The 23,285-nt window shown below is 48.1% G+C and overlaps 1 protein-coding gene across 1 annotated transcript in view; it reads left to right on the forward strand.

Annotated features, from left to right (window-relative positions):
- Nucleotides 1-18,787, forward strand: part of CACNG5 (calcium voltage-gated channel auxiliary subunit gamma 5) — a 54,365-nt gene extending 35,578 nt beyond the window's left edge. Inside the window, exons 2-6 of the mRNA XM_015438737.4 lie at nucleotides 8,008-8,306; nucleotides 9,745-9,831; nucleotides 11,319-11,459; nucleotides 15,179-15,324; nucleotides 15,634-18,787. Coding sequence (XP_015294223.1) covers nucleotides 8,111-8,306; nucleotides 9,745-9,831; nucleotides 11,319-11,459; nucleotides 15,179-15,324; nucleotides 15,634-15,891 — 828 coding nt within the window. The 5' untranslated portion in view covers nucleotides 8,008-8,110 and the 3' untranslated portion in view covers nucleotides 15,892-18,787. The remainder of the gene's footprint in view (nucleotides 1-8,007; nucleotides 8,307-9,744; nucleotides 9,832-11,318; nucleotides 11,460-15,178; nucleotides 15,325-15,633) is intronic.
- The last annotated feature ends 4,498 nt before the right edge of the window (nucleotides 18,788-23,285 follow it).

The raw sequence follows: 23,285 nt of genomic DNA on the forward strand, positions 1-23,285 counted from the left end.
TTTTATCTCCTCACATCAGAAAAAACTAAAATCTCTCCAATTCGTTGATATGGAGGTGAGAGAGGAGACAGGAGGGCTGAAATTTGTCAGGGATGGAAAATAAAATTCTGCAGGGAGCAACTGCCATGGAATTTGGAGAGTTGGACAAAGATGAGAAAGTCTGAGCCATTTTGCCCTTTTCAGGGGCAAATTTACCTTACTAAATCTGCCTTGTTATCGCTTTTTGGGTATCAGGTTGTGCTTCTTTCTTCTTCTTCCTTTTTTTAAATCTTTTTGAGATGGAGTCTCACTCTGTCATCCAGGTTGGAGTGCGATGGCGCGATCTTGGCTCACTGCAACCTCTACCTCCCAGGTTCAAGCGATTCTCCTGCCTCAGCCTCCTGAGTAGCTGGGATTACAGGTGTGTGCCATCATGCCTGGCTAATTTTTGTATTTTTCATAGAAACGGGGTTTCACCAAGTTGGCCAGGCTGGTCTCAAACTCCTGACCTCAAGTGATTTCCCTGACTCGGCCTCTCAAAGTGCTGGGATTACAGGTGTGAGCCACCTCGCCTGGCCAGGTTGTGCTACTTTTTGATTGCAGTATTGTACCGAGATGGCATGAGGTAACCCAGACTTACTTGACAAGTCTTTCATAAATCTTCACAATAACTCTTATGAAGTTATCCCTGTTTTACAGATGAAGAAACTGAGGTTTAGCATGGTCATGTGACTGGCCCAGGATGGTACATGGGAGAGCCAGCATTACATCCCAGATTTGCCTACTTCCATGTGCCATTCACTCCCCCATGTAGCTATAAACTCTGGGGACTAAACTATGACCCCCAGGCCCTCCGTCACTGTCACATTCTGGACAAGGTCATGCCTGGAATTTATATCACATCAAGGTAGTAAGAAGGAGCTAAGTTAGTGAGTAAAGAAGTTATTTGGGTAACTTCCATTGTGTATCAAATTATCTTGAAACATAATGGTATAAAACAGCAACTGTTTTATTGTGCTCATGATTTTATAGGTGTGGAATTTGGGAAGTGCTCAACTAGGCAGTTTTTACATGGAGCTTCTCATGCAGATGCAGTCAGATGTTGGCTGGGGCTGCAGTTATCCGAAGGCTCAACTGGGCTGGATGTCCATCCAAGATGGCCCAATCCCATGGCTGGCAGCTAGTGCTGGCTATTGGTTGGAAGCTTAGTTGGGCTGTCAAGCAGAGCACCTGCACATACTCTCTAAACAACTGGTTCTCAACCAGAGGTGGTTTTCCCATCAAAGGGACACTTTTGTCTATCACAACTAGAGTGCTGCTAACATCTGGTGGATAGAGGCTAAGGACGCCATCCTGCAATGCACATGACAGCCCCCAGAAACAAAGAAATATTCAGCCACAAATGTCCATAGGGTTAAGGTGGAGAAACCCTGTTCTAAAGCATGGTGGTCCCAGGGTGTCAGGTTTCTTACATGAGGCTGGCTTCCCCTGAGTGAACTCCAGAGAGAACCTGGTGGAAGCTACATCTCCTCTTATGACCCAGCCTTGGAAGTCACATAGTGTGAGGTGTGGTGGCTCACACCTGTAATCCCAGCACTTTGAGAGGCCGAGGCAGGTGAAATCACTTGAGGTCAGGAGTTCAAGACCAGCCTGGCTGACATGGTGAAACCACATCCCTGCTTAAAAATACAAAAATTAGCTGGGCGTAGTGGTGGGCACCTGCAATCCCAGCTACTCGAGAGGCTGAGGCAGGAGAATTTCTTGAACCTGGGAGGCGGAGTTTGCAGTGAGGGAGATCACGCCATTGCACCTCCAGCCTGGACGACAGGGTGAAACTCCATCTCAAAAAAAAAAAAAAAAAAAAAAGTCACATAGCATCACTTCTGTGTACTTTATTTGTCAAAGCAGTCACAACGCTGCCTAGACTCATGGACAGGAGACAGGGCTCCCGCCTCTTAATGGAGTGTCAAAGATTTTGTGGTCATTTTTTCACAACCAAGGAAGATAATGGGGATCAGCATAGTGGGAAGCAGGCAGGGCCAGAGAAGCACTGGGGGTTTTCCTCTGGTCACCAGCCCATCCTGCTGGACACTGGCCACGCTGACACTGAGTCACTGGACAAGCTCCCAGGAGCAGCTCTTGTCACTGACTCCAAAGCCTTGTCAAGAACCCCTACACCATGAACCCTTTATCAAAGCACTCTGAGTTTTCTCTGGACCGGTAGGAAACTGAGATCAGGGTGTCTGTATTTGACTCTCTTTCCACTTTCTTCCTCCTTCTCTCCAATTAAACCCTATCCATCCTTCCCAGCAGTTGATAACTGGGCTCTCACTTGCTCCTGTAACCTCTATCTACCTCTGGGCACCTAAGCACTTCATTGCAAGTCCTTTTATTGTTGGCTTGAGCAGGGGAATGTGCCATTAATGATTTAATCTCCACAAGACATTTCTCCCTAGTTGCTAGTCATGGATGATAATTAGCAACTGTTAATTCCTGATAATTAACAAGCTGATACTTAGAGGTAATCGTGCCTTGGTAATCATCTTAAAAAGCTCCCGTCTCTACTAAAAATGCAACAAAAATTAGCTGGGCACGGTGGCGGGCCCCTGTAGTCCCAGCTACTTGGGAGGCTGAGGCAGGAGAATGGCGTGAACCCGGGAGGCGGAGCTTGCAGTGAGCCAAGTTTGCGCGGCTGCACTCCAGCCTGCGGCTACAGAGCGAGACTCCGTCTCAAAAATAAATAAATAAATAAATAAATAAATAAATAAATAAATAAATAAATAAAAATAATAATAAAAGCTCAAGAAGGCTGCCTGCTTCTGGAAGCCAGTCCTCAAAAGATGACACTACATGTTGGCATCTCTACCCCAGGAGTTTAGCTGGAGCCCTGCACTTTTGTATACAAGGGCAGTGATTGGAGAATAGATCACTCTCATCTTTGATTTAGTTTTCTTCTCTGATTCTGGAAACAATACATGTTCTTTGAGAAACTTTGTTGAGCACAGAGAAGTATTTTTTTTTAAAAATGCATAACCTAATTACCTGGAAGCAGCCACCATCAACATTTTGGGTTATTTCTTTCCAGTCTGTGAATTTTGTTTACAGTTGAGTTTAGGTTAAAAGTGTGATGTTGCATTCAACTTCATTCATTTACTATTATAGTGTAAACATTTTCTCTTGTGGTAGCAACTTATAAAAAATGGCTCCTCTCCTATAAGAAAAATCAAATGAACGTGAGATTTGTGGGATAGAGAAGGAACCGTGTAAAAGCAGAAGCTCGAACAAGGGCCTAGGAATGCAGTCCAGACTAGGGTGCATTCAAGGTCACTCCTGTCCCTACTGAAGACACTGGGTGGGAGAATATTTAACACATGCACAACTACGTAGGAAAAACGACTAAAAGGCAATGAACTAAGATATTAATAATGATGGTGTTCTCAGAGTGGGAAAGCACAGGTAATTTTCATTTTCTGTGTTATATAATTTTCTGTGCAATACAGAAAAAAAAGTACTGGGTCAGGATCTAAAATATTTCTAGTGCACACTTTTATCTTTCCAAGTAACTGGCTGGGTAATCCCAGGTACTTCTCCCCTCTGGATTTTGGTTTCCTGTGTGTAGTTTGAGGGAAATATTAGTCCTGCCACCCCACAAGGTGGGTTTCAGAAGTAGAAATCCTGGGTCATAGTGCACCTCCAAGAAGCTACCAGAAGATATGGCTGGATGACTCCCAACAATATGCCCTATAGTATCAAACAAGAAGCCTTTATGTGACACTTGGCCACTTCTAAAGAAACATTTCCGAATACTGTGTCTCATACATTTCTAGATTGCCTGAGTGACCTACTTTGGATGATTTTCCTTCTTCCCAACACTCTTTGAACCCATATTTCTTCAGCAGGGAGATGATGTAGTCCAAGCATAGACTTTGGAGTTAGACCAGGGTTTAAAACCAGCCTACCACTCACCTATGATTTCCTGTAGGCTACTCCACATCTGTAACCCTGAGTTTCTCCATCCACAAAGTGGGACTAATCCCACCTACTCATGGGGTTATCGTGAGGTCCTGATGAAACCCTGTACATGAAGGGCTTTGCACAGTGCCTGGGGGCTAACCAATACTCAGTCAATAACATTATTTATTTATAAATAAATAGGATTACGTAATAAAAGCATAGATATAATTTTGTAATGAATAAGATTGCTGTTTTTCACCCCAGGTAGCATTCCATAAATGTATTACATACTCTGGAAATAGATGAAACTTTTTGGTTTTCCTAGGTCTATTCCAGGCTTTAGGATCTGCTGTTGTAGAGTCTGGCAGGCAAGGTCACTTTCAGCCTCTTCTTTTATTTCTTGCTTTTGTAGATTAAGATCCAATCTCCTCTCCACTTTCATCTTTTCAAATCTCCAAGACATGAATCTTTTTCATCTCCCTGCCAGGCTTAACATTAAGATTGGCTGCTCAGCTTCAACCAGGTAACAGCAGTCATGCTTCGGAAGTTCTGATCCATTCTCTCTGCAAGACGCAGGGGCTTAGTCCACTGTTGCTTAATAACAATACCTTATGCCAGGATCATGCTTTAGATTTTTTTCAAAGCGTAGTCGTATCTGCTGTCACGTTTAATCACACCAGCAATTTTGTGGAGTGAGCAAGGCAGGTCTTCCTATTCTTCCTGGCAGGTAGTGTGGTTCCCAAAGTGGGTTTCACAGAACATGATGTCTTTTTTTTTTTTCTCAATTAAGTTTGGAAAATACTGAAATAAGCAAAGCCAATCAAGCTTTTCAAAGTCTTTACCATAATGTGCAATGCAGTTCTTCAAGAGCTAGGTGCAGTGCTTCTCACAAGCTGGGTTTTTTTTTTTCTTTCTTGCTTTTAACCACTTTTTCTAGAATATTCCATGGAATTATTGCTCCATAGAACCCACTTTGGATAAACTCATGGGGGTGGGAGTTTGAGAATGCAAGCCTTGTAAAAGGGCTTGGGAGTGGGGCAAGGTAAGGTTCAAATGCAGGTACCACCATTTGCCAGCTGAGTGCTCTTGTGTAAGCTTCTTAACCTCTCTGATCTCAGTTTGCTCACTTGTAAAATGGGGATGGTAATAGAATAGCCAGGATTAGAATAGGGAGTAAAGTACTTAACAGGATGCCTAACAATGATAAACATTCAATATACTTTAGCTTTTATTATTAGTCTCTTCCTCCATGTTATCCAGGAGAAAATTAGGCTTCAGAGAGTGTCTTAATTTGTTCTGTGTTGCTATAAGAGAATACCTGAAACTGGATAATTTAAAAGAAAAGAGGTTTATTTAGCTCTTGGTTCTGCAGGCTGAAACATTCAAGGCCATATCCCTGGCCTGTGATGAGGGCTTTCATATGGCATCACAACACAGCAGAGAACTCACCACCATGATAACAGCACCAAGCCATTCCTGAGGGATCCCGTGACCCCGGACACCTTCCTAGGCCCACCTCCCAACACTGCCACATTGAGGATCAAATTTCAACATGAGCTTTGGTGGGGACAAACAAACCACCTTATCCAAACCAAAGAAGAGGGGTTAATTTCCCAACCTTACATGGATGTTTAGTAGCATGGTTGAGTGTTGTAAGTTCAAGGCTCTGTTCGCCTATGGGAGCCATATCCCTTTGTTCTCCACTGATCCGCTTACCCCTGCTAACCATCTTTGGGGTTTCAATTCCATTTCCTTTGGCAGATGTTGGGACTTTGTGAGCTTCAAGTATAAATGTCAGTATTTGGCTAACTACTAATATAAAAATACTATCATTACAATGTCACAACTGCTTCCCACCAATTGGCAGCAGCCTTGCCCTGGGCCTCCACTAGGAGTCGGCTTCTCTTCCTCAGGACCTGGGTTCTGCCTGTTACGATGCTACCCCACCTTCAGTCAGAACAGGATGCTGTGGTTTCCCATTTTTCCAGCTCACAAACTCTACAAGCAGCAACACCTCTGATTTTGTCGCCTCTTCCACAGCTGCAAGCGCAGGGTTTATAGGCGCTTTAGTAGATACCTGTGCTAGATACAAGCTGTCCTGCTCCCCTCTGCCCACCCTGTTGCATGGACAATGACTTGGCTGCATGGAGAGGGCTGACTGTTTGGCGTTTCATTTCTCCCTCCTTTGTCAAAGCCAATACAGGAAGGATCATTGTGGCTTAAAGCTCTGTGCTCTTCAGCCTTGCAAACATGGACATAGACTCACGCATGCCTCCAGGAAGCCAATGTGTGGCTCACTCTGTAGATCAATCAACTTTCCCATGATCAACTGCTAGGGCAGGGCGGGCACTGTGGAATCAGGGCCAACGTGCACCGCCCAACCCCTTCTCACAAAGAGGCTCTAATCTCTCCCACTCTCCTCCTATGGTCAACTCAGACTCTGCAGACAAATCTGGCTTCTATCCGTTTTCAGCTGTCTCAATACCCACCCATGCCTCGGATCTCAACTGGGACATGATACCATCCCTGAGGTAGGACCCTAGGACACCACTGGAGCCCTGATATTGGTGGACTGCACCAAAGCACTGCTGCACCTCTTTCCTAAACATCACTAACATCCCGTTTCAAAAGTTCTGACTTTGCAATATTGCAAGGAGCCAGTGAAAGATGCTGACAGTGTATAGCAAACTTGCAGCCACGGCTGGCTTGGGTGACACAACCTTTCTGAGTTGCCCCAGGCCTAGAGATGGCTCTTCCTGCCCCCTCCAGCCCCACTGGATGACCCCTTCTGGGCCCTTGTCGTATCCTGGGTTTTCCCCATCATAGCAGTTGCTACATTACAATGCCATCACCTGTTTGATTGGCATAGCACTTCTCAGATTTTAGTACGCAGACAACTCACCTGGATCCTGTTAAAATGCAGATTTCTATTTAGGATGTTGGAAAGGCCAGATAATCTATTTTTCTAACCAGCTGCCTGGTGATACCCGTGTGACTGGTCCATGGATCATATTGGAGTAGCAAAGACCAATTGTTCTGAACTTTGGCTACACATTAGAATCACTTGGCAGCATTTAAAAAATACCGTTGCCCAGGCCCCACTTGAGCCCAGTTGTATCAGAATCTCTTGGAGCAGCGCCAGGGTATCAGGGATTTTTAGACACTTCCTAGGTGATTCTAGATTACAGCCAGAGCACAGGAGCCCTGAGACTGGCTATGGGCTCCATGGGGGCTGGCATCCATCTGCCTCGCTCTCCACTGTTTTCTAGCTCCAAGTCCAGTGCCTGACCCTGGCAGGTATCAGCACGTGGGGCTTGTGGTTGACCTTGCATAGACACTTAGCTTCTATTTTTCTCGTTCAGAGCTGGCCCCTGCCAACATAGTGTGCTGAGCAGGCAAGAGTCAGCCCATTTCTGATTAGGTGGATTTAGGAGGCTGTTGCACTTGGACTGTGGTGTGGCTTCTTTGCTTGTGTTGACCCAGTCCTGCAACTGATTAGTGTCACATGAGGAGGATACCTTCCTCCAAGAAGTCTTCCCTGCCCCTCTACTCCTTCCCAAGGCTGCTGCCAGTGTCCTGTCTGGAGCCAGCATCTCTCACAGAGTGTATTTGAGCCTCAGAATCCTTTTCAACACAGAGCAGCTCACCCAGCAGAGTGCTCTCCTCCATTCTTCCTCTCTACTTCCTGGACAGGTCTCTACCACAGCCCTCAAAGGGCTGCATTTAATTGCTTTGGGGGTGCATTTTTTCTTCTAGATGGGAAGCCCTTCAATGACAAGGATAGTGTCATGTTCATTTTTGTATCTCCCATGTCTGGCACAATGGGTTGCTGAATGAATGAATGAAATGAATGAATGAATGAATGGCAGTACCCATCAAGGGGACTCCCAGAGAGGACAAGGGGGTCCTTGCAGTGGCATGCCAAGAATGCTCTGAATTGCTGCGGGGTTGGGGAGAGGGTGGCACCTCTGTTTCGGTGACTTGGTGTCCTGGGGGTGGCCTGGTGGTCTTTACCCATCCATTGAGCCAGGTTGGGGGTTGACTTTAGTTACCGGCTCATCTTTGTCTTCTCAGAGCCGTGAGCACTGCCACCTGCTCACCCACTCTCCCTGGCCCCAGAGCACAGTCCGTGCTGGTGGGAGTGTGACAACTGGCCACCCAGCAACGGTCCAGGAAGATGAGTGCCTGCGGGAGGAAGGCCCTGACCCTGCTGAGCAGCGTCTTTGCTGTCTGTGGCCTGGGCCTCCTGGGTATCGCGGTCAGCACCGACTACTGGCTGTACCTGGAGGAGGGTGTGATTGTACCCCAGAACCAGAGCACCGAGATCAAGATGTCCCTGCACTCAGGCCTCTGGCGGGTCTGCTTCCTTGCAGGTAAAGGTGCCCAGGGTTGGGGACAGCCCTGCCCCCCTGACATCACCTGCCCCAAGAGGTACCTCCCTGGGAAGAGATGGCCAAGAGATGCTGGAAGGAGACCGTTCACCATGGATGATCCCTATATATGGCGGGTGGTGCTCCCTGCAGTGACTGGGACCCTGTTCCAAACTCAAGTCCTGATTCTCAATGTCCATTTGAGCCAGTCTTTTCACCTCCCAGGTCTTCCTTCCTGAAAGATGAATGTAACTATGCCTTCCCCACACTCTGCTCCCAGGACTGGATGCAAATGACACTGCACAGATCTCAAATGTTCATGTATGCCTTAGCTCATTGAAGTATTGATCCCATATAATCCTCCCAACAATACTGCAAGACAGGACTTATTTCCACTTTGCAAATACAGAAATGAAGATTCAAAGAGGTTAAGTCTCCTTAACTCAGCTTCCTTGCATCCACTAGTTTATAGAATAGAAGATACTTGGTAGTTTCTCTGTTCCTCCATAAAATGGCACAGAGGAAATGCATGAGCAGGTCCCTCCAGCTTCTGCTGCATGGTAGAGGTTTTGACCCCACTTATCTGGACCTGCCTTTTTACTCACTAGGGCTTCTCTGTAACCTTCCAAGTTACCACTCCAAGAATTCTATCCTTTATCCCTTTATCACGGGCCAAGACTAGCCTGCACAAGAAAAACATCTCCAAGTCATACAAGACTAGCTGCAAGCCTGGGCTGGCCTGGATTGCCACAGTGTGGTCAACTGGGCTTTTCTTGGTAGGGACCTGTAACTTATGTGTGCATTGGGAAGACACACAGTTTGGCTCTCCCAGCCTTTTTCCTCCCAGCTTGATAGTACAGCTTTGGGGGTTGGAGTGGGTATTGGTTCCCACCAGTATTTAGCAGGGAAGATACCTCAAGGTGTTGAGTCTGCCACGGGAATGGCATCCAACTCTGACTTCTTCTGCCCCAGACTGCATGGCATTGGTCTGTGCTTAAATCTGGAGTTTGAAGTCACTAGGATCTGGTTTCCAGGGTGGTTGACAAGGCTTTTGGAGTTCTGCTCCATGACACCCACACTGGACAATCTAAGTCAGCTATGCACCATTGTCAGCCCCATCTGGCCAAACGCAGTGAGATGGCACCAGTTGTTCACTCAGCATGGAGAGTTTGCAATACCAACCTCTTTTCATGTGACTCTTGGTGCTTGGGTCCATCCTCACACAGGTGCTTCTCCAGGAAGGTTGTCATGTCAGGACATGCCTCCACCCCTGCTGTGGGCTATGAGCCAGGGACAGGACCCCCATAGGGTTTGGATCCAGCTCAGGTGCAAAGACACAGCAGGTCAAAGATGCTAAAAACACTTGGAAATACCATTTGAATGAACTAACTTCAAATCCATGTTCAAGAAGGACCTGGAAATGTGATTCTTGTCTCCACAGGTGAGGAGCGGGGGCGTTGCTTCACCATTGAATATGTGATGCCCATGAACACCCAGCTGACATCTGAGTCCACAGTCAATGTTCTGAGTAAGTGCCTTGAGTCTGGCAACCCAGGCCACTGGCTGGACAGAGAGGAGCAGGGCAGAGGGAAGAGTCAGGGTGCCAGCATATTTCTCAAGAGGAATGCCCTTAGACTCCACTGGGTATGCTGACCTGAGTTCACTACAGCTTAATTTTCCAGTAGTGAAAACAGGTTGCTGGAGTCTCCCAGTCTACTGACCCAGGCATCAATCAGGGAACTGAGCTCTCTGGGTCCCAGGGAGCCTGACTTTATGGCCTTGACCTCAACAGAGTCAGTTCTGCCCCCAGTATGAACTTGCAATATTGCAATGCAATTCTGATACTAATCGCCTGGAGTTAACAGAGACTCCACAGGTTTAAGGTCTCAGCCCCTAGCATGACTACCCTTATTTCAGATGCCAGCTGCAAGTTCAGAGGTCCCTGGCCTCCTGCACTTCTGACCAATTAGCTCCAAATATGGGAGCTCCCGTAACTCCATCAGGTTCAATAATTTGCAAAAATGACTCACAGAACTCAGGAAAGTGCTATACTTACCATTCCAATTTTATTACAAAGGACACAAATCAGCACCAGCCAGATGAAGAGACACATAGGGCAAGGTCTGGGGGTGGGTCCTGAATGTGGAGCTTCAGAGTCTTCTCTCCATGGAATCAGGTTGTGTCACCATCTTCACACACTGATGCGTTCATCAACCAGGAAGCTCAATTGAGCTTTGGTGTCCAGAGTTTTTATTGGGTTTCATTACATAGGCATGATTGATTACATTATTGATCATGTGACTGATCTCACCCTCCAGCCCCTTACCTTCCCTAGAGGCCAGACTGATATCACCTGGCTCAAAACCCCAATCTTTTAATTCCGTGGTTGGTGTTTCTAGCCCCCATCCTGAGTCACCTGGTTAGCAAAACCTCAGGTGTGGTTGAGAGACCTACCGTGAATAATGAAGACACTCCCATCCTTGGAAAATTCCAAGAATTTAGAAGTTATCTCTCAGGAACCAGGGACAAAGACTAGCCCCAACAGAACTGCTACCCAAGTAATTACAAGTTGAAGAAAACAAAGGCTGTAACTGTCCCCTGCACCATTCAGAGCAACCCCTTGCCCAAGGAAATGGTTAATCTGCCTGGAAGAGGAAGCAAGATGGAATGACCTGGCCCTTCCACAACTGCCATATTTGCAGGCAGTATGGACTCCATATTGGCAGACAGTGTAGACCCCCAGGGAGGTACTAGCTTATGCATGGGGGAAATGACAGAGGCCCTGAAGATGCTGATACTTGAAGTCAGACCTTCCAGGCCCACCTCAGGGACAAAAGTCCTGCTAATAATGGGAGATCCCCAGGCCACCTGATGGGGGTAGAGTCTGGGGAACCCCTGCAGGGGTGGGGATTTGAGGACCTGTTGGTAGACACTGCCAGGAACACTCAACTCGAAATGATGAGGAATGAGTCAGGCCTGGAGACTAACAGGCTGCCCTTTTGTCCCGTTAATTAGAGATGATCCGCTCAGCCACACCATTCCCTCTGGTCAGCCTCTTCTTCATGTTCATTGGGTTTATCCTGAGCAACATTGGACACATCCGTCCCCACCGGACAATACTGGCCTTTGTCTCTGGCATCTTCTTTATCCTCTCAGGTAAGTTGTGTTGTTTTCTTTCCTTGCACCCTGAATTTTTTTTTTTTTTTGGAGAGAGTCTTGCTTTGGCACCCATGCTGGATTGCAGTGGCACGATCTCGGCTCACTGCAACCTCCACCTCCTGAATTCAAGCAATTCTCCTGCCTCAGCCTCCCGAGTAGCTGAGATTACAGGTGCCTGCCATCACACCTGGCTAATTTTTGTATTTTTGGTAAAGATAGGGTTTTTCCATGTTGGTCAGGTTGATCTCGAACTCCTGAGCTCAAGCAATCCAACTGCCCTGGCCTCCCAAAGTTCTGGGATTACAGCCATGAGCTACCATGCCTGGTAACCCTAGACTTTTGCTGTTTAACTCCCAAACGACTCTGCATTGGGAACTCCTGGAATTAGGACAGGCTGAGTCAGTCATCCAGACAGAATTGAGTCAGAGCTGAAGGAAACATCTGAGGACCCTGGGCCTATTATTATCTTCCAGAAGAGCAACAGAGGCTCCACAGGAGGGGTGACTGCACAGGCTCCCATCAGGCAAATCTGGGATTGGAACCCAGGGTTCCTTCCTCACTCCACACATCACTACCCCTAAGTACTTTTTAATTCCCACTATCTTGAGTATTCCTGTTTTTGAAGGGGCTATGTCTTCATATTTGTGCATGAATATTAAACACAATCTGCCTTTGGAATAATGGATCCTTCACCCCCCCCATCCCCCAGCTGTCCTCCCGAGACTCCTGCTGTCTCCTTCCCTCTCCAGTCACACACCACACCATAAATCCTCCTAGACCCCTTCAACATGGACTTGTCTTCCTGGACTGATGCCAGATTGTACTTCAGTTTTCTTCTTTTTATTCATTCATGATATCTACCAGGCCTTATTCTGGCTGCTGGCATCACTGCCTACAAAAAGGGCAGTGTAATGGGAGATATAAACAGTAGACAGGAGATAGGAACCCAGTGTGAATAGGACTATGAATGGTGGCCAGCAAGGACTGCAATGGGGGTCAAGACCAGTGGCTGAAACTCAGGGCAAAGATTGGTCATGGAAGACTACCAGGAGGAGGCAAGCTAAAGGATGAGTAAGCATTAGGCAAAGAAGTGAGGTTGGGGGTGGGGGTGGAAAAGTAGCCTGGAAGGAAGAGGGAGGATGAACCATTGGGGGAACTGAGTGTAATCATAGCTCATCATGGCAGGTGCAAGGAAAACTGTAGTGAGAAGAGAGACTGGGGAAGGCATCTGAGGTCATCTTATGGATTTCGGACTTTAGGAGAAGCCTTAGATGGATTTTGAGCCAAGGGATGACACGATTGGGTTTGGATTTTAGAATGACCATGCTGGGGAATGGAGGCAGGGAGGGAAGCAAGACAGGAGGCAGGGAGACTAGGCAAGAGGCTATTCCCATAGTAGAGGTGATGGCCCAAACAGGGGGTTGATGGTGGAGAAGAGAGAGAGGGTTCGAGTGACATTCGAGAGGTAAACTCAACAGAACTAGGATGAGGCTTCCAGGGAAGAGTCAAGGTGAGTGCCAATTTCTTGCTTGAGCACTGGGTAGATGGCATATCACATCATTGATTCAGGGATCACAGAGAGAAGGAGCAGATTTGGGCAGATCATGAGTTTAGTGTGGGAAATGCTGAGTTTGATGTATCCTTATGACATTTGGGAAGAGGTGTCCGGAAGGCTGCCAGAGGTCAGCGTCTGGGGCTCATGGGAGTGGCTTGGACCAAAGATAGAGATTGGAGAGCTACCAGCCTAGGGAGTGGGAAAGGAATCCATGGACATGGATGAGATTACTCATGGCTGGTGTGTAGAGTGAGAAGGGGAAAGAAAACAGTAAATAAAGGTGGACTCTTTCTCCTTTTCAAGGTGACCTGTGGAGACCCTTTCTTTTGGAGATAATGACTCGGGCCAAAGAAGTGGCTCTTGGGGCATGTAATTTAGGTGCCCCAGACTGACTGGTTAGGGATCCTGGGGAGAAGATGTTTGGATGGAAAATGGATGGGTGAATAGCTTGAATAATGGATGGATGGATGGATGGATGGAAAGAAAGGAAAAACAGCTATTGGATACCAAGCATTCTGATTACCACATGACTCCTAAGTAATTTTAGGATCCTTTTCCCAATATTTTCTTGTCAACATAGCTTGGGAGCCAGGTGGCAGTCAGAAAGTCTGATGCCCAAGAGCCATTCTTTCTTTCTCCTTCCATTCATCCATCCATCCATCCACCCATCCACCCACCCACCCACCCACACTTCTTTCCATCCATCTGTCCATCCATTTTTCAATCTACCCACCAACCCATCATCCATCCATTCTTCCACCCTTCCATGCATCAACCCAACACATATTTATTGAGCACCAGCAATGTCATCAGCCCAGCCTTTCCATGGTGATATTTCCACATAGTCCAAGGGGTACAGACCTAGGGTTAAGCTTTTTATTTTTCCTTCTGTGAACTTCATGATAGCCAAAGCTATAAACAGTAGCTTTGACATACATGAGGTTTTTCAGCAGTGGGCTACAGGATCAGAAATCTAGGATTGAGATGGGCCACATGAAGTCATTTCAATGATAACAATAAAGAGGGTTTGTTTAGGGCACCAATGATTCAAACATAAGTACTAGGAAGGTTTCAGTCACACCAATTTTCCTTTAGCATTCATCCTTCCAGATGCCCTAGTTTCATAAAATAATGGGAGTGGAATTAAACCTGAACAGCTCAAAACAGAGTAATTAATTATGTCTTGATTCAATTACAGCTACTAATTGATAGAACTGATGCCTGAGGCAGTCATTTGCATAATGGCAGTAGGAGGTTGGTCCCCCCTGGCCTCCTGATTTAAAGCTTGCCAAAATCTGGACAAACTCCCTTTACTTCCCTACCTAAAGATCTCAGACAGGCCACACCTTGTGGTCAGGTGGGTTGCACAGACCATGGGCCACATGGGGGCACTCCACAATGATAGGTGCCACCTACCATCTTGACTCTTTCTGCCCAGGGGGCCTATTTTACCCTTCAGTTCTGTAAAAGCCACTTTCTAGCTCAGTGGTTCACAGCCCTCTTAAGAAAATGCAGTGCCAGGCCCAGTGGCTCACGCCTGTAATCTCAGCACTTTGGGAGGCTGAGGCGAGCGATCACTTGAGGTTAGGAGTTCGAGACCAACCTGGCCAACATGGAGAAACGTCATCTCTACTAAAAACACAAAATCAGCTGGGCATGGTGGCAGGCACCTGTAATCCCAGCTACTCGGGGGGGGCTGAGGCAGGAGAATCACTTGAATCTGGGAGGCAGAGGTTGCAGTGAACCGAGATCACGACATTGCCCTCCAGCCTGGGTGACAAGAGTGAAAATGCACCTCGGAAAAAGGAAATACAGTGCCAGGTCCTCATCCCAGACCAGGTGTATCAGAATGTCCAGAGCTGGGGCTCAGGCCTGTGTGACAGATACGCACAGCAGCGTGAGAACCACTGGGCTTAGCCCATGGCTTAGGAGGGCAGCTATATAGGAGCTTCTTCCCTGAAACTATCTGCTGTCTGGAAGGTGCTGGTCTAAACAGCGTGCTTGGGAGGAAAGTTTCTGCTCTCCTTTGAACTCCACTGAGAGCATTGTTACCCCAAGGCCGGTGGCTTTGCTCCTGAATTGCAAAGGGAGGTGGGTGCCACCTCAGCAAACTTCCAGGGCCTCTGGGCTGAGCATCCCCTCTTCCCTGCTGCCCAACCAGGCCTCTCTCTCGTGGTGGGCCTGGTGCTCTACATCTCCAGCATCAACGACGAGATGCTCAACAGGACCAAGGACGCAGAGACCTACTTCAACTACAAGTATGGGTGGTCGTTTGCCTTCGCCGCCATCTCCTTCCTTTTAACGGAGGTAAAGCCTGTCACCCTAAGTAGGGATAGGCTGGGGCTGGGCGTCGCCCCACTGAGCCAGGGGAAACAGGGGAAAGGGGACATTCCACAAGCATTTTGGACCCTGGACCACCCACCCTACTTCCCTTCCTCATCCCAGAATGTGTCTTACCTTCCTGGGTCTCCTCCAACCAGGATGTCCCCCAGGGCCCTGCTCCTGTCCCCACGTTCGCTTCCCACCCTACTCGAGCTGTGTCCTGTGCAAACCCCAGCCAGGGGAGATGAGGCAGGCCCCGGCAGTGAGCCGTCCTCTGCTGTCTTCTCCCTGTAGAGTGCCGGGGTGATGTCTGTGTACCTGTTCATGAAGCGGTACACCGCGGAGGACATGTACAGGCCCCACCCTGGCTTCTACCGCCCTCGGCTGAGCAACTGCTCCGATTACTCAGGCCAGTTCCTACACCCAGACGCCTGGGTCAGGGGCCGCAGCCCCTCCGACATCTCCAGCGAGGCCTCCCTGCAGATGAACAGCAACTACCCCGCCTTGCTCAAGTGCCCTGACTATGACCAGATGTCCTCTTCGCCCTGCTGAGCCTCGGCCTCCCCCATCCCTGGACTGTGGGTGGCCAAACAACCCTTCCTGTTCTCTCCAGGTGACCCCTGAGCCCCAGGCCTGTGGTTGACAGGCCCAGGCCACCCATGCTTAGATGTTGTCACTTGACCCCAGTCCTCTCCCTGCTTCTCCAGAAGGGCTCTAACTGCCCCAGCATGGGGGTGGGAGTCTGGAGTCTGCAGGCAAGCTGATTGTCTGGGAACATGGGAGAAGCCCCGCCCATGTGAGTGCCAATCACAGCAGTGGCTCCAGGAAGCCAGCAGGTCCCCACAAGCCCAGGAGAAACCGATATTCCCTCTGTATATTCTTCCTGCACTCCCAACTTCATGGCCCTAGGTCAGGGCCAGCTCTGAGATGCCAAGCTCCTTACACAGATGCAGCTGGACTTGTGCACTTGCCAACTGGCCTGGCCATTCACGTTCAAGATCTGCACCATCTGGCCGAAAGGCGACTCTGATACAGAGGTCTGGCTGGCTTAGACACGTCAAGCTGGCAGCGTTCCTTCTGAACCCCTTTTCCCTTTTTGTCACCCATGTCCCTCCACATGACACACCTGTCCGTGCTCGCCCCTCCCCAACACAGGCTGTGAACCTTTTCTCCTTGCCTCACACCAGAACTCAGCTGCCCTGGCCCCTGGCCCTAAGGGACTAAGGGTGGCTCTGAGGTCACACTGATGAAGTCACAAAGAGGTGTTAATGGCTGAAGACATCGTAATACGTATGGCCCTTTGATAACATATTTTACAAGAGCCTTTTATGCCTTAACCCAAATAACTGATTCTGACAATGAGAATTTTAGAATTGGGCTGGTCTGAGTTCCTATTACCAGACACTGTTTCTGGTCCTGGGGATACTGTCCCCTTACAAGGTCAATATTTCCGGACCAAGGCCCTAAGATGAAATCTTGTAGACAGCTAAACCACCTAAGTGGAAGGTAGCCTTTGAAGAGGCTGCCTGGGAGTGGGAGCTGGATTTGATGACACCTGGTGCATCTTGAGTTCAAACAAAGGCAGACTTGGAATAATCCAGCTGCTCTCCGAAGGCTGCCTGTGAACATTTGGGGGTTGCCAATTTAATCCTAATATAGAGGAGTGTCTGCTTCCTGGGTGTAGGACAGATGTAGGCAAATCAGATTTTTCCAGAAGACCAGGCAGTGTGACACCCATTCTTCTGGTGGGAAACCAGACCTAGGGGGGTTTTAATCACCTTCCGTAAGTCCACAGAAGCCACTGCAAGCCATGCACCCCTTAGCTCTCCAAGTGTCGGCTCAGCTTAGACGTTTTTGGTTTTGAGATTTTGAGTAGCAAAACAATGCTGTGTGTCGCTGTTCTGCCTGCTCTCCTCTTGCCCTCTTTAAGATGCCGTTAGGTTCTGAGAACAGAAAGCCATGATGGCAATATGTGGACTCCAGCATGTAGTCCAGAAAGCTGCACGTGTGGTGTGTGCAGCCTTGTAGGGGCTGTGTGTTAGGCAGCTGGGCTGCCATAATGAACTACCACAGGCTGGGTGGCTTAAAAACATACATGAATTTTCCTACAGTTCTGGGGACTGGAGTCCAAGATCAAGGTGTCGGCAGGATTGGTTTCTTCTGAGGCCTCTGTCCTTGGCTTGCAGACGGCTACCTTCCTGCTGTGTCCTCATGTGGTCTGTGTGCCGTGTCCCCGGTGTCCCTCAGTGTGTCCAAATTCCCTCTCCTGATACGGACACCAGTCAGATTGGATTTGGGTTCATCCCCAATTAATTGGTGATTAATTTTCATGAAATAACCTCTTTAAACACTCTATCTCCAAATATAGTCATTCTACAAATGAATTTAGGAAAGACAGAGTTTAGCCCATAACAGGTATTTTGCTGTTGGATTCTTCCATGTGTCTCACAGCATGGTAGAGGAGAAAGATAAGAGAAGCCAGTTCTGGTCCCAATTTAGCCACTCATTCACCACGAATCCTTGAGCAACACCCTTCCACTCTGAGGGGCTTGGCCTAAATGGTTTCCAAGCCCACTCTCCTCCTACCCACCCACAACTCCAATGACTCAGCCTCCTGTGGGAGGCTCCCTGTTGCTTTTGTATGTGACTTTTCAATCCTTACCTATAAACTGATAGCAATTGTGAGGCCCCCTTCCTCTCCACTGGCACCCTTGCAATGAATACTGTTGTATTCTTCAGTTACTGTTTACAGAATAATACCAAAACCATGTTCTCCCCACAACAAAGTAAAGGAATCCGTTTTTGTGCTTGGAGACAGTTAGATAGCATTTCCAAACTGGACAATCATTTAGGTGAGCTCTACTCCAATTTTTATCAATGTAATTAGCTCTTAATTGCACTTTTCTCTCTCTAGAACACTTTCTCTGTCACTGTGCCAGGCTTGTTTTTTGTGCACCTGGAAAAAATAGAATCCACTCCTAAATACAAGCTGATTGTGGACTCAGACATCACTAGGTTCGGTCTTTACTGGCCCTGATGCTGAGCTGCTAAATGAAGGAGCCCTTAGCCTGGGAAGATGTGGTTTACACGCATCTTAGGAACAGGTTCTGGGCCATTTTTTTCCCCATCGGAGGTGGGTGAATGTGTCAATAATCATACCACCATCACAATTTCCTTTCTGTCTATAAATTCATCTCAGAATCAGGGCCTAGTTGCAGCCTCTCCTCAATCAGGAGATTTTTACCAAGCATTAAACATGTACAAACTCAACTCAGAAATCATAAATTAGGGTCTCTTCTTCAATATACATTCTGATCTTTTGTTTCCTCAAGCACTGTAAAAAAATGGGAGGGGATAATAACACGAATAAACCCAAGTGTTATGAATTGTGGAATAAAATGACGGGGTAACAGGGAACAATCTGACATTGGTTCCCCCACACCTGGAACTCACTTTTTTTTTTTTTGTGAGACGATGTCTTGCTCTGTCACCCAGGCTGGAGTGCATGTAAGAGTTAAAGAAAGAGGAAAGAACCACAAAAAGTGGCTCAACAGTCAAAGACAGGTTTATTTTGGAGAATAAACCTGAGAGGGGTTTCTGGATGATTTCGGTCAGGAGCACTCTCTCCTACAGACTAAGAGTATTTATTGGTGAAAGAGCTTGGACTATTTCTGTGTCGGGGAGAAGTTTATGGCAGGGTTGGAACGTCTCTGGTCAGCAAGAGGTTATCTTGGGGCTGACATCTCTCTGGCTGGAGGGGAGGTTATCTCAGGGCTGGCACGTCTCTGGTCGGGGAGGGGTTTAGAATAGTTCTGGTCAAAGATGTCATTTGTGGTTTATGGTCATGCTGACCTTAGCCATTAGGCTGACATCCTTTGGATTTAGGTGGTTTTTGATCAAGGTGAACTTTAAAATGGCAGTGCTTGTACAAGATGGTGAAGCTCCTGCTCTATCAGTGCAGTGGTGCGATCTCAGCTCACTGCAACCTCTGCCTCCTGGGCTCCAGCAATTCTCTTGCCTCAACCTCCCAAGTAGCTGGGATAGCAGGCATGTACCACCATGCCCAGCTAATTTTTGTATTTTTAGTAGAGATGGGGTTTCCCCATATTGGCCAGGTTGGTCTCGAACTCCTGACCTCAAGTAATCTGCCTGCCTTGGCCTCCCAAAGTGCTGGGATTACAGGCATGAGCTACTGTGCCCATCCCCTACCTTCTTTCTTGTCCCATGGGTGAGTCAATGATGTCCTCCCAGCCCCACTAGTGACCTTCAGAAGAATTATGTGTTACCAGGACCGCATGCAGAGCTGGGGTGGGGGGGGTGGGGGTGTGGGGGAAATCCACAGGTGCCACAGGCTTATCAGTGATGTCCCTAGAGAACCACATGTGGGGGCCACCCCTCCTTAATGTTTGAGTAACTCTCCCTTCTCCCTAGATACAGGGGGTCTATTAGGGTTCTCTAGAGAAACAGAATCAATAGGATGAATATATAGAAAGAAAGATTTATTTTAAGAACTTAGCTCAAGAAGTTGTGGAGGCTTGGTGAGTACAACCAAAATATGATGGCGGAGGCTGGTGGGCTAGAGACCCAATGAGGACTTGCAGTTTGAGTCTAAACTTGCAGTCTCCTGGCAGAAATCCTGGCTGCTCAGGGGTAGTCAAGCCTTTGTTCTATTAAGGCTTTCAGTGAAATGGTTGAGGCCCACTGACGTTAGCAAAGGTAATTGCTTTACTCGGTGTCCACTGATTTAAATGTTAGTGTCATCCAAAACACACCTTCACAGGACAGTTAGAAAAATGTTTGGCCAAATATTTGGGCAGCATGGTGGCCCAGCCGCATTCACACATAAAACCAACCATTGTAAGTGGAGAAAGGACAGTGGAGGCCAGGGGAGCCACATTCCAGGCCTGAGCAAATTGGTGCCTGGGCTCTGTTCCTTCACCAGCTGCCTGGATTTTGGGTACAAAGGCCCACTGGCAGCTCTGCAAGTCTTGACTTTCTCCCCACACTCAGTGAACCACTCTCATAGGCTCGTGTGACACTTGGAAGTTAACTTGCCTTTGGAACACAGCACTCTGCCTAGGGAGCGGGTGCATAAGTGGATGGATGAGTGGATTCTACCTAATGCGCCTGTGCCTGGGGCCTGGCTAGCACTGTGAGTGTGGGTTCATCCATGGCAGCAGTGGCTGCTCCATGTGCCATAGAAGAGATGAGGCTCAGTGGTCACCACTACAGGGGGTGGAGGGTGGTACACTGGAGCCAGCCAGAGCCCCCACCAGGGCTGCTTTTGCTCTTTGGGTTCCAGGCATGCAGATGAGTGAATAGGAACTGAGCAGGTGCCCCTCTAGCATCCACGTCTCCCAGGACAGGCACTGGGGCCTCATGTCCTTAGTACTGGCAGAGCTGAGGTCTCTGGAGTCTCACATCCCTGAACCAGGATCCTGGGCCTCTACTCTGTGACCCTGGACATGTTACAACCTTCTGGGCCTGCCTCCACTTTCTGGTGTGTGAAGCCAGGACTCCATGTGTGCTCACTGTGAGGCTGAGATTTTCTGCCTGGGTGGCCCTGTCCTTGAAGGTTTGCATGCATGGGCTCCCTGTCCTGCTGGTTCAGAGGCCTGAGTTCTATCGAGTGCTGCTGAGCCCTCTGTGTGTTACCAGCAGCCCTCCAGACTTCTGTCTTTTCATTCCTATAATGGTGGGGTATAGGTAAAATCACCTCATCAGGCTGTGTCCCCAGACTCTATCCCCAACTCTAGAGGCCGTAAGTTTTACAAGCAAAATGTAACCAAGCTCAAGTAGTAGACTCCTCCCAGCGCCTGCCTCCTGATGGAGGCACCCAGATGACAACACCCCAAAGAATGTGGAATTTAGCTAAGAGATCAGATACTCGCGGCACCCCAAGGAAGAATAAGATTTATGCATAACGGAGTGCACATGGCAGGCAGTAGCAGTGGGGAGACAGTTGAGAGGGAGGAAGGCAGAATTCTGCTGCCTTTATCCACGAGTTGGTAGCAAGGTGGCAACAGTGATTCCAAACATCCTATCAAGATGCAACAGCATCAGAGGGAAGAGAAGGGTGGTCTTTTTCTCTATGTTTTTCTAAGGAACAAAGACAACTTTCCCAGAAGCAACCCCAGCAGACTTCATGTCATGTCTTGTTGGCCAAAACCAAGTCACATGCCATTCTTAAACCACCATCTGGCGAGGGGAACAGGGTGGCCATGTGCTCCAGTTATTTATTAATATACAAGTAATTGCCCCAAAACTTAGTAGGTTAAGACAGCAACAATCATAATTTTTTTTTTTTTTTTTTTTTTTTTGAGACAGAGTCTCGCTCTGTTGCCCAGGCTGGAGTGCAGTGATGTGATCTCAGCTCACTGCAACCTCCACCTCCTGGGTTCATGCCATTCTCCTGCCTCAGCCTCCCGAGTAGCTGGGACTACAGGTGCCAGCCATCATGCCCAGCTAATCTGTTTGTTTGTATTTTTTAGTAGAGACGGGGTTTCACTGTGTTAGCCAGGATGGTCTCGATCTCCTGACCTCGTGATCGACCCTCCTCAGCCTCCCAAAGTGCTGGGATTACAGGCATGAGCCACTGTGCCCAGCCCATATCATGATTATTTCTGACAGCTTTAGGGGTTGGCTGGGCTCAGCAAGGCAGTTGGAGTCAGACAGTGGCTGTCATTTCAAAGGCTTCCCTGCACATTGGTCTGGCAATTGGTGTCCACTGGGACTTCAGCTAAGGTTGTCACTAGAACACCTATGCACACAGTCTCTTCTTAAGGCCTGGTCCTCCTCATAGGGTGACAGCTTGGTTTTAAGAGTAAGGGTCCCAAGAGACAGGAAGAAGCTTCATTGCCTTTCTGGAAGCAGCCTTTGAAATTACCTCATGTCATTTCCATCATAATCCCCAGACTCCCCAGATTTATAGAGAAGAGAACATAGATCCCACCATCTCAGATGTAAGGAGTGTCAGAGTTCCATTGTGAGGAGTGCATGAGAGATGGGATCTATGGTAGCAACCATCTTTGAGAAATACAATCTCAAGCACCATGATTGGCTTTGACCAGTGAGTTATTCTCCCAGCCTGGAGATTCTGAAGTTACTGTGGGGTGGGCTCTGAGGGTCTGTTTCTCTAACAAGCTTCCAGGCGATGTCAAGGCCATGACAGGCTCTAGGCTCTAGGGGTTTAGTTCCAGATCTCTGAATTTTTTTTAAAGCTCTCCAGATGGTTCTAATGTGAAACCAGGGTTGAGAACCACTGGCTTGGATCTACTGGGATTTATCACTGTAGCTGGGGATAAGGCCACCTTCTCCTGAGTCTGGCTGGGGAGTAGCATCCCAAACAAAATGCAGGAAAAGGGAGAATGGTGCTGGGTGGACCCCTGAGGAGGTGGAAGCCCCAGGGACCCCCCTTGCTCTGTCTCAGCCTGCACAGGCCCCACCTCCTTCAACAAGGCTGTGCCTGGGGCAAGATGCCAACTTCATGGGCTCATGCCTAGCCTCTCTGCTCCTGAGCCCTTTCCCCAAGGAGCTGGTATTCACTGGTATGCAGCTAGAGCCTGCCCTTGGAAAGAGGATAGTAGAGGTCAGCATTCTGGAGCCAACATGCCCTCCAGCCCACTGTCAGGGCCAAGGATGGACTTTGGGCTGTAAGCAGGGATGATAAATCCTCAGAAATGATCTCTTGGTCTCGGGCTCTCACTATCAAGTTCAGGTCAATCTTCATCACTGGTCTTTGAATAATTCATTTTGTGCTCAGCAGTTGTAAAAAAGAACAAGGCTCGAAGGTTTAGAGGTTTCTGATTAGGCAATAAAGGAACCACGTATCACAACGTTCCCAGCTGACTAACTTGGGTAAATTTTTACTTTAAATCCACCCACACTCATACACCTCCCACCCTATTTCAGATACAACAATGTGTGTGAAAACACCACGTAAACTG

The sequence above is a fragment of the Macaca fascicularis genome, chromosome 16, assembly GCF_037993035.2.
Source record: "Macaca fascicularis isolate 582-1 chromosome 16, T2T-MFA8v1.1".
NCBI lineage: Eukaryota > Metazoa > Chordata > Mammalia > Primates > Cercopithecidae > Macaca > Macaca fascicularis.